At 41.6% G+C, this 12117-nt stretch overlaps 1 protein-coding gene and 2 pseudogenes across 1 annotated transcript in view; 1 reads left to right on the forward strand and 2 right to left on the reverse strand.

Annotated features, from left to right (window-relative positions):
• Positions 1 to 7420, forward strand: part of LOC125540784 (vacuolar protein sorting-associated protein 60.1-like) — a 34304-nt gene extending 26884 nt beyond the window's left edge. Inside the window, exons 4-7 of the mRNA XM_048704347.1 lie at positions 157 to 227; positions 1504 to 1514; positions 6748 to 6917; positions 7370 to 7420. Coding sequence (XP_048560304.1) covers positions 157 to 227; positions 1504 to 1514; positions 6748 to 6917; positions 7370 to 7420 — 303 coding nt within the window. The remainder of the gene's footprint in view (positions 1 to 156; positions 228 to 1503; positions 1515 to 6747; positions 6918 to 7369) is intronic.
• LOC125532480 lies at positions 1771 to 5324 on the reverse strand (annotated as a pseudogene).
• Positions 7421 to 8843: 1423 nt separating the features above from the next.
• Positions 8844 to 11847, reverse strand: LOC125533637 (annotated as a pseudogene).
• Between the last annotated feature and the right edge of the window lie 270 nt (positions 11848 to 12117).

Genomic DNA, 12117 nt, shown 5'->3' on the forward strand with positions numbered 1-12117 from the left:
GCAACAGATCTTCACTGAGGACCAAAGGCCAATACATATACATGTGTGGTAAAGTGCAGGAAATCCCTTATACACTGGGGATATACAGAAAAGGGACTATACACATGTAACAGTTTGAACTACATCTGAATCCATACCTTTTTTTATAATCCGTAGAGCATGCTAGACGAGATGATGGATCTTATGGATGTGAGCAATGAAATACAGGAAACTCTTGGTATAAGCTAGTTTTCCTTGCAGTGGTTACCAGCTTCATACTTATATCAGTCTTACGTCTGGGATTTTATCTGAAACGTTTCTTTGGCACTTCGGTTGTCATCCCTGAACTGATTTTGCGTCGTGCATTGTATCATACTCCAACGCTGTTCTCTGTTTTCTGTTCTCATTTTGTATATTGAATAATGCAGAGCTTGATGCTTTGGGAGCCGATATGGACTTTGAATCGAATTCAGTCCTATCATACCTCCAACCAGACAAGGAGACAGATCTTCATTCCGAGCTTAACTTACCTGCCGGACCAAGTGGGCACGTCCCGGCAAACCGGCAACAGGTATGTCAATTGTGAGACTTGGTTGTTTCTGTTCACATTGATTATGATGTTGATATCTCTATGAAAATTGATGACTCATGTCATTTCCCATCCAATCACTGTGCGTGAACCTGCAAATGGGTTTCTTTTATCTTGTCACATGATCTAATTAACAGGCTAGATACTTGATATGATTATGAACGCATTTCTTAACTCATGTCCTGTATTTCGAGCTTAATTTCATGATACATACCTATGTTATTGGTGTGAACAATTTTCGCTTATCTTAGCTTGATCTTAGTAGTAAAAGAAACACACAGAGGGGGAACATGCAAAACTTTTCGTGCCAAACATTTGTTATATGATGGATTTGATCTTGAACTTTGAAGTCTCTGTTGAACATCTCAAACGGCACATACTTTAATTTTCTTGATTGATTCCCTCTGATTGTCCTACAACGATCTGTTAGTCCTTTTACATTGTATTGTGATAAATTTTCCTTTTTGTGCACCTAGCTCCATGTGCTTACGTTCCTTTGTTCCTGTTTACACAATATAGCGTGACCGCTGATATCATGTCAGTTTTAGATTCTGATTCTTTCATCCTCAGGTTCATGGGAGCAATAGTAAATAAATATAGAATTGTTAGTACACCATTCCAAGTACCCTTGCAGACAACAACATAAAGAAAGTGTCAAATGTGGGTATAACATCTAAACAAATGTAAACATAGAGATTTGCACACATTTCAAGCAACCATACAGACACATTGTCATGAACTCATCCTGAAGTATATATTGTTGGAGCAGAAACGGGAGGGAGAAGAATCAGTGAACACTCTAGTATCTGGATATTTTGCTGCGTAAATTGTTGCAGATTTTCTGCTTTGTTCTCCTCTTTATTTAAACAGCTCATTAACTCAACTGTGCTAATAGGGAGATCCTAATCTTGCGCTATGACCAAGCTTCATGGAAGTGCCATCCCACGTCCCTTGACCATGCCTCAAGTTCTAAGCCGCTACGGCCGGTACTCCTGCCATTCCATGAGGTGATTGTACCAGCATGCAACTACCGATACGGCCATGTCGTGTACAGGCTCGCGCTGCATGGACCGTTTTTTTGCTAAAAATAAAACCTTCGAGACGACATGACTGGATTACAGACTTCAACATGATTCGAGGCAAAACGGGAACCTAAATCAGCTCCCGCTATGATAGACCCTGGCTTCTCACTAGAAGTTGGATCATATATCAACATGCATCCCTTACTTCCTGTAATGTAAGTTCGCCAAAAGGCACGGGGCATGAACTAGAAGAGGGTCGCTGGATGAGTGTTTGGTATGCTTCCCGCATCGTTGGCCTTGCTTGTGGAGAAGATTCCAAGCAAGAAAAGGCCAGCTTGATGAGCAGAGCTAAGCTATTCTCTTCTGTTGCTGTTGGTGTTGTCGGCCATTGGTCTAGAATATCTTTTACCAACATAGCTTGTTCCCCACTCGACAAACTACCGTCTAATAGATCCCTTGGATGCTTCCCCATCACTAGCTCTAGTACAACCATACCAAAGCTATAGACATCACATTTTTCCATCACAACAGATGTGTATGAGAGTTTTGCACAAATTAAAACATTAGAATCCGGAACAAGTAGATAAGAGATTAATACTTATGATGTAGGAAGGAAGGTTATACAAGTACATACCAGGAGCTATGTAGCCATATGTTCCTGCAAGTGCACTCCAGTTTGATGAATCTGGCTTAAGAATCCTTGCTGTGCCGAAATCCGAGACAAAAGCCTTGAAGGTTGTATCAAGTAAGATGTTGTTGCTTGTGATGTCTCGATGGATTATAGGTGGACTACATTCGTGGTGCAAATAAGATATTGCTTGAGCAACATCAGTTGCAAGAGCAATTCTCTTCTTCCAATCTAATTCCTTTGCTAGCTCCTCATTTTCCAATGTCCCGTGGAGGCTGCCCTGCTCAATGTAGTCGTAGACAAGAAATTTATATGCTGGATGGGAGCAGAATCCATACATTTTGACAATGCTTCGTTGTCGGATTTGTGATAAGATTTCCATTTCTCTGTGAAATCTTCTTTCATCATCCAACTCTTCTCCGTTCTGATGAAGCTTCTTCACAGCAACTAGCTGCCCGTCTTGAAGTTGTGCCTTGTATACTTTGCCGTATCCTCCTGTTCCAATGATGTACTTATCATTGAAGTCTTCTGTTGCCCTTACAATATCGTCAAATGCCAATCTTCCATCAAAATTCCAAACAGAAAATAGGTCCCTTGCTTCAGCTGTGACACCTTCTTGTGGTTTTCTCTTGTTACGACTAAGAATTATTAAGACAACAATTGCAGCAACAATGGCGAAACCCACCACAAGTACAATTGGCAAAAGCAAACCAAGTGTATTCCGTTTAGGGTGAACAACTAGTAGAGTCGAATAACAAGGTGTCAGGCCAGAGTGGTTACCACACAGACCTTTATTGGGAAGAAACCAACTTGCCGAAGCATTTTGGAGTAGCCGTGCTGTTGGGATTGGTCCTTCCAAGTTGTTGTAGGACACATCAAGGAGTATGGAATGCTGCCACTGAACTGATTATGTGATAGATTCGGAAATTGTAGCTTCTCCAACTTCCCAAATTGCTGCGGCAACACACCACTTAGGTTATTGTTGCTCACATCTAACATGATCTGTAGGGCCGCTAAATTTCCAACCGCACCAGGCAAACTCCCACTGAACTTGTTGTTGTTGATCTTCAAGGACAGTAGTTTTGTGCATGTCCCTAGTTTCTCAGGTATTAATCCATCCAGTCTGTTCCCAGATATATCAAGGTTTTCTAGATTGCTTAGCTTCCCTATTTGTGTAGGTATGGATCCAGATAACTGATTCGATGATAAGTCTAGGTAATATAGATTTGCTAAACTAAAGATTTCAGGTGGAATCTCACCACTGAGATGATTAGAATCTAGTCTTAGCACTGCTAGGTTTGACAATTTAGAAAGGGTACGGGGTATGGAACCCGTGATCATATTATGTGCTAGTGTTAGTGCTTTTAGCTGGGTAGATGCACCTAGATTTGGTGAGATGTGACCAGAGATTCTATTGGATACCAAGTTCATCAATGTGAGATGTGGATATGCACCAAAATGCTGAGATATATCACCTGTTAGTTGGTTCGACTGCATGTCAATTATAACCAAACTTGTGCATGTCTTTAAACTCCTTGGAATGGGGCCATTGAACATATTTGATGCGACACCGAGATCTTGAAGTTTTCCACCTGAACAAATATTTGTAGGTATCACGAGATTAACAAGGTTTGTGAGGTTCCCAAACAAGGTTTGTTTGGGAAGTGAGTTGTTTGTTATCACGAGATTAACAAGGTTTGTGAGGTTCCCAAACTCTTGAGGAAGAGAACCTGATAATTTGTTACTGAAGATTCGCAGATCATGGATGCTTTGCAGCTTCCCAAAAGTTTTTGGTATTGGTCCTGAAATTTGGTTCAGATGCAACCTTAAAGTTTCAAGGTTCATTAGATTGCCAATCTCTTTGGGGATGGAACCAGTTATCTGATTTGCGTAGAGGGATAGTGCTACTAGCTTGGTGATATTTCCTAAGCTGGCAGGAATAGAGCCAGATATTTGGTTGCCTGAAAATTCTATTACTTGGAGATTTAGCATGTTGCCCAATTCTGAAGGTATTGGGCCTGTGATTTGATTGTCGTAGAGACTAAGGTTATTGAGCATAGTGAGGTTGCCTAGTTCTGGGGGTATTGAGCCTGTGATTTGATTTCGGTACAACAAAAGTTGGTTTAACATATGGAGGTTGCCTAGTTCTGGGGGTATTGGGCCTGTGATTTGATTTTCGGATAGAATAAGTGTGTTCATCTTAGTGAGATTGTTTATGGAGATTGGAATTGGACCTGAAAAATCATTTAAATAAAGCGCAAGCTTTTGCAAATGGACTAACCTGCCTAGTTCTTGGCGTATAGGTCCTGAAAGTTGATTACTATAGAGAAACAAAATACTTAGTTGGGTCAGATTTCCAAGGATTTTTGGTATTGTGCCTCTTAATTTGTTGGTGCTTAGCTGTAGAAGTTGTAGGTTGACAAGCCTTCCAATCTCCTGTGGAATAGGACCTGATACCATGTTTTGGCTAATGTCAAGTGCAGTTAACATTGTTAGGTTACCCAGAGATGCAGGAATATGTCCCGTGAGTCTGTTATATGCGAGACCAAGCAATCTGAGACTTTGCAGGGCACCAATCTCATAAGGAATTTTCCCTGTGAGATTGTTATATGTGAGACCAAGCACCCTGAGACTTTGCAGGGTACCAATCTCATAAGGAATTTTCCCTGTGAGCTGGTTGATTTGAAGATAAAGTTCTGAAAGTGCTGACAGGGAGCTGATACTAGCTGGTAGTACACCATGGAGACTGTTGTTCCGAAGGCCAATATATGTAAGGAATGGAAGTGCCGAGAAGTTGAGCTCACCGAGCTGGCCACCGATGTCAGCATCCGGCAGGGAGATGTTGGTCACCACCCAAGGCATGCGGTGGCCATGGCGAATGGCCGTGCACATGATGCCCGTCCAGTTGCACGGGCTGGTGTTTTCCTGCCAGGAGCTCATCTGCAGCGGTGGACTCACTAGTGTAGCTTTCCAGTGGAGGAGGGCCATGCATTGAGACCTCAGCGAGATCCCTCCATGGCGTGCCGCATGTGCCTCTTCCAAGAGATGAAGGCATGACACTAGCAGTAGGCAGTAGAGGTAGAACAAAGGTGTTGAGCAACATGGCTTGCTGCCTAGTGTTTGCATGGTGTGTTTGGCTGGGTGATGCGATTCAATAAAAATTGCAACTCTACTGATTTTTAAATAGTGTTATAAGGTCCTCAGTGAACACACACACAATTGATGACTATTCTTCAGTGTTGCTATCTCTCCCTGCTGGAAGTTCCAAGCTCTTGTTTGGAAATTAGCACACCCCTTTGGCAGCTTAGCTCCTGTGATTTTCCTTCTTCAGTGTCACCATCTCTTCCTCTAATTTCTTTCCTCATTCCCGTGTATAACACATGCAGGAATTATTCCTAGAAAGCAATACTTATGGCGTACGCCTACGCATATCTTTCCCAATTCTCCTCCATCGACAACGTATGCACTGAATGGAGTTGAGTTAACAACAGTAATGCAGTAGTTTTTTCATTTGATGGTATCTCCTGTGGTGTTTTTGATAGTATTTCTTTGTTTATTTGGTGGTTTCTCCTGTGATTTGTTTGGTAGTATTTCTTTGGTAACTGCTTTAATTATGAAGAAATTGAAGCAACCTGTGTTATAATTTCTAAAATGTTTCCCTTTTCGTTGTTCAGATGGTACATAGAACAAAAGATTTAGCTCAAGGGCTTGTGACCGGTGGCGCAACACAACGATTACATCAGGGGAAATTCCGTGCTGGAATTCTGTCGATATGGTAAAAATAAAGGCTTCTGTGCTGAATTTTGTTTAAAACAAATCCTGGACCACAAGTCTCGATGGAAGTCATGTGTCGAGGGGAAATGAGTTAGTGGTTGTAACTTGTAGGTTCTTAAAGCCTGTGCAACCAAGCAGCATCTTCACCACACAAGCTGAAGTAAAAAATCTAAGCTCAAGTGCGTTACCAGCGCTTTCTCTACGTCTGTCGGCCCATGTATGCTGATTGCAACGAAAAAAGAAGAGAATATTTAGCTCAAGGACTCGTGACTGGTTGCGCAGCCCAACGACAAATTAGGTGTGGAATTCTATTCACCTGTGGTGGTCAAATAAAAGTTTCAGTGTTAAATTGTGGTTCACACAAATCCTGGACCCCAAGTCTTGTTGAATTGTGGCTGCAACTGGTGTTGAATTGAAAGGCGGTACAACCGAGCAGTATCATGACCACACAGTCTGAAGCAAAAATCCATGCTCAAGTCGGTCACTGGCGCTTTCTGCAGGTCTGCCGGCCCACGTACGTGTAGGTTGCCGTGTAACATCCGACACACCAATATTCTCAGGTATGCCCTTTGTAATTTATGAGTAATCAAAAGGGTGGAAATTGTTACTATTTCTTGCATACTTTAGAGAATAATAATCAGTAGAACCGAACTATTTCACTTAGGTACCTCCATGCCAAAATTCAGTGTACGTACAAATTATCCAATCTCTCGAAACAGGCTCTCCCTCGGCTTTACAGACGAAGCACAAACCAGGGAATCTCTCGAAAGAGGCTCTCCTTGATGCTTTGGAAGCTGATATGGACTTGGAATCAAACTCAGTCCCATGGTACCTCCAACCAGACAAGGAGACTGATCTTTTTTCTGAGCTTAACTATCCTGCTGCACCAAGTGGTCATGCAGCAGTCCTGGCAAACCAGCAGCAGGTATGTCAATTGCGAGACTGACTAGTTTCTATTCACATTGATTATGGTGCTGATATCCCAAGGAAGAAATCCATGACTCGTGTCATTTCCCCATGCAATCAAAGTGCTTGAAGCTATAAACACGTGTCTTTTATCGTGTCACGTGATCTAATTGAAAGGTATTTCTTAACTCATAAATCATGAAGTCCAGTCTTAATTTCATGGTAAATACCTGTATTGTTGGTGTGAACAATTGAGCTTATCCTATCTTTGATCTTACTAGCAAAAGAAACATGCAGAAGGGGGAATATAAAAATCATTTTCATGCCAACGATCTGCCGTATAATGGATTTGACCTTGAACTTTGAAATCTCTGTTGAACATCTCAAACGGCACATACTTTAATCCCCTGATTGTCTACACTTGTCAGCCATAGACTAATTTGCTCTAATTACTTTTGTCTGTTAGCACAGGAGGATGAACTGGGATTGTCTACAGTGCCGCACGCATCAATTCGTATCTGAAAAGTAACCCCAAAAAATACGTTATAGGTTTGATCTCGTTATAAATAGTCGACACTTCGTTTATGCACGGACAAATTCATTGTATCTTGCCTCATATACCACTGCAATTCGCTGAACGATGGAATGTCTCTTTCCCTTTGTGTTGGAATAATATTGTGTGATAAAAGGAGTGTTCTCTATACGGTTGTACATCCCGTTGTTAGTATGTCTCTGCTAGTAGAATGTCAACGCTTTTCCTATCATCCCATCTCATCCTTTGTCAAGTTTGTATTAGGCATCAAGAAAAAGAAGGTTGTATCTTTGTTCCATGAAATTCTCATTGCCAGTGCTTGAAATTAAGTGCAATAGTAAATTATCTATTGCTCCATCCTAAGAACAAGGACCACATATGCTCCATCACGAGGACAAGGACTACGTATGCGTGCCGTACAACCCTCCGTAAGCCATTTTACTTAGTACTGGTGTACTTTTGTTGTTTTATGCACCTATATCCGTGTGTTCACATTCATTTGGTCCTTTCGAACACTTGATCATTGTGATCGTTCCTGCTTGGTCCAAGGTATTTTACTTTGATACCCAGAGAACAATAAAGTGGGATGAAATGATAACATGTCAGTTTTGGATTCCAGTTTTTCACCGTCAGGTTCATGGGAGCAATAATAAGGAAAAAGGACTACATACTCCTGCCCTACAACCCTCTGTAAGTGCTTTTACTTAGTATATTGCTTTTTCTCGAATACGCACGAGAGAGTGCGTATCATTCATTAATAGAAGGGGGGGGGGGGGGACTCCCAAAACATCCACTTGGTTTACAATATATACACACCCCACTCCACCGTTACAATTGGATTACTTGCGACCCGTTCACCTGCTACCTATCTCCTCGAACCCTCTGTTTTCATTTTTGAACATGCCGGCCTTTGCCCAGAGCATTCCCTCTTCACGAAGTCGTTCCTTGACCCTTGTGGTACTTGCTCTTTTTTTTATGAACCTATCTCCAATGCGCTTACATTCATTTCGTTCCGTTTATGCATTGTGATTGTTCCTGCTTGGTCCAAGATATTTGATCTTGATTCCCATATGGAATAAATAAAGCAGGACAACATGGTACTGTGCCAGTTTTGGATTTCATTTTTTTCAATCTTTATTAGGTTATACGAGCAATAATAGTAGATAAAAAGAGACAAATATTAGGACACATTTTAAGTACCCTACAGACAACAGCCGAAAGAAATTGTCACATGTGGATACTATGTCTACACTATGGTCTTTAACAAATATAAGCAAACTGCAAACCATATTATATTAATGCATTTGTTAGAAATCAGCAAGCAAACAGAGAAATATCAAGAACACAGGACTGGACACACATTTTTACGTGGAAAACCCTTGCGGGAAAAACCACGGGCACACAACAGTGATCTTTTGCTGTATCAGGAGAATATACAAATACATAAACTTGCAATGAGTCGTCAACTCATCCTGTGTGGCATGGCATGGCATACAAGGGGTATATATAGGTGGTGTATGAGTGACTTGTGTAAAAAATCAGAAATCTGAATCGGCCTCTGCTTCGGTAGACCCTGGTTTCTCACTAGGATTCAGACCTTATGTCAACATGCATCCCTTGCTGTAATGTAAGTGCACTGAAAGGCATGGTAGTTGAACTAGAAGATGGCTGGATGAGTGTTTGGTATGCCTCCTGCATGGTTGGCCTTGCTTGGGGAGAAGATTCCAGACAAGATAAGGCCAGCTTGATGAGCAGAGCTAAGCTATTCTCTTCAGTTGATATTGGTGTTGTTGGCCGTTGGTCCAGAATATCTTTCACCATCATTGATTGTTCGCCGTTAAAAAGAGTACCATATAATAAATCCCTTGGATGCTTGCCCATCACTAGCTCTAACACAACCACCCCAAAGCTATAAACATCACATTTCTCTGTCGCAACAGATGTGTATGACAGTTCTGCACAAAAGCATCAAGAATATTAGAATTAGGAATAAATGGATAGAGACGAATGCTTCTAACGTGAGAAGGAAGGCTATGCTAGTACATACCAGGAGCGATGTAGCCATACGTTCCTGCTAGTGCACTCCAGTTTGATGAATCGGGCTTAAGAATCCTTGCCGCGCCGAAATCCGAGACAAAACCCTTGAAGGATGTATCAAGTAAGATGTTGTTGCTTGTGATATCTCGATGGATTATAGGTGGACTGCATTCGTGATGCAAATAAGATATTGCTTGAGCCACATCATTTGCAAGAGCAATTCTCTTGTGCCAATCCAATTCCTTTGCTAGCTCCTCATTTTCCAATGTCCTGTGAAGGCTTCCCTGCTGAATATAGTCGTAGACGAGAAATTTATACGTTGGATGGGAGCAGAATCCATACATTTTGACAATGCTTCGTTGTCGGATCTGTGTTAAAATTTCCATTTCATTACGAAATCTTCTTTCATCATCCAACTCTTCTTCGGTCTGATGAAGCTTTTTCACAGCAACCATCTGCCCGTCTTGGAGTTGTACCTTGTAGACTTTGCCGTATCCTCCTGTTCCAATGATGACTTATCATCAAAGTCTTCTGTTGCCCTTACAATATCGTCAAATGATAATCTTCCATCAAAATTCCAAACAGAGAATAGGTCCCTTGCTTCAGCGCTAGCACTTCCTTGTGGTTTTCTCTTCTTATGAGTAAGTATTATTATGACAACAATTGCAGCAACAATGCTGAAAACCATCACAAGAACAATTGGCAAAAGAAAACCAAGTATCTTTCCCTTTTTATGAGCAGTTGCTGGGGTTGAATAACATGGTGGCAGGCCAGAGAAGTTACCACACAGACCTTTATTGGGAAGAAACCAACTTGCTGAAGCATTTTGGAGTAGCCGTGTTGTTGGGACTGGTCCTTCCAAGTCGTTGTAGGACACATCAAGTGTTGAAAGGCTCACCATGCTCGCAAAGGAGGATGGAATGCTGCCACCGAACTGATTACGTGATAAATTCAGAGATTCTAGCATCTCCAACTTCCCAAGTTGCTGTGGCAACACACCACTGAGGTTATTGTTGCTCACATCTAACATGATCTGCAGGTCTGCTAAATTTCCAATCGCACCTGGCAAACTCCCACTAAAGCGGTTGTTGTTGATCTTCAAGGACTGTAGTTTCGTGCATGCCCCTAGTTCCTCAGGTATTAATCCGCTCAGTATGTTCCTAGAAATATCAAGGTATGCTAGATTGCTAAGCTTTCCTATCTGTGTAGGTATCGATCCAGATAACTGGTTTGATGATAAGTTCAGGCTATATAGATTGGTTAAAGTACCGATTTCTGGTGGAACCTCACCACTGAGATGATTAGAATTGAGTGTTAGTTCTACTAGGTTGGACAATCTAGAAAGGATAGGAGGTATGGAACCCGTGATCATATTTTGTGCTAGATGTAGTACTGTTAGTTGGGTACATGCACCTAGATTGGGTGAGATCTTCCCATAGAGTCTATTTGATGTCAAGCGCATCTTTGTGAGTTGTGGATACACACCAAAATGCTGAGATATATCTCCTGTTAGTTGGTTCGACTCAAGGCGAAGTCGAATCAAACTCGTACATGTCTTTAAACTGCTTGGAATGGGGCCATTGAACATATTAGAAGAGACATCGATATATTGAAGTTTGCCACCTGAACATACATTTGCGGGTAAAGGTCCTGAAAGTGAGTTGTTAGACAACTCAAGTGTAACAAGGCTGATGAGCTCTCCAAATTCTCGAGGAAGAGAACCTGATAATTTGTTATCATAGATTTGCAGTTGTTGGATGCTTTGCAACTTCCCAAAAGTTTTTGGTATTGATCCCGAAATTTGGTTCTGATACAAGCCTAAAGCTTCGAGGTTCATGAGATTGCCAATCTCGTGGGGAATGGAACCTGTTATCTGATTTTCAGAGAGGGTTATTTTTACTACCTTGGTTATATTTCCTAAGCTACGAGGAATAGAGCCAGATATTTGGTTGTCGGCCAAGTCTAAAAACTGCAAATTCATCAGATTGCCAATATCTTGGGGAATAAAGCCAGATATTCTGTTAGTGGACAAGTCTAAATCTTTGAGATTCAACAAGATGCCCAATTGTAAGGGTATTGAACCTGTGATTTGATTTCCATAGAGATAAAGTGTGTTCAACTTTTTGAGATTGGTTATGGAGATTGGAATTGGGCCTGAAAAATCATTTAAACTAAGATCAAGACTTTGCAAATGCACTAGCCTGCCTAGTTCTTGGGGTATAGGTCCGAAAAGTTGATTACCAAACAGGTACAAATTATTTAGTTGGCTCAGGTTTCCAAGGGTTTTTGGTATCGTGCCGCTTAAGTTGCTGTTTCTTAGCTGTAAATTTTGTAGGTTAACAAGTCTTCCAATCTCCTCAGGAATGGGACCTGATACCATCACTGGTAGAAAAGGGCCTATAGTCCCGGTTCGTAAGGGCCTTTAGTCCCGGTTCAGGAACCGGGACTAAAGTGTCGGTACTAATACCTCCACCCTTTGGTCCCGGTTGGTGGCACCAACCGGGACCAATAGGCATCCACGCGTCAGCACTTCTGTGGCTGGGGTTTTTGTTTTTTTTTTGAAAGGGGGGGGGGGGTTGGGGGTTTTAGGGGGTTAATTTAGGTGTTTCATATATTGTGTTAGCTAGTTATAATTAATAGAGAGAAGTGT

The sequence above is a fragment of the Triticum urartu genome, chromosome 1 (assembly GCF_003073215.2).
Source record: "Triticum urartu cultivar G1812 chromosome 1, Tu2.1, whole genome shotgun sequence".
Lineage (NCBI taxonomy): Eukaryota > Viridiplantae > Streptophyta > Magnoliopsida > Poales > Poaceae > Triticum > Triticum urartu.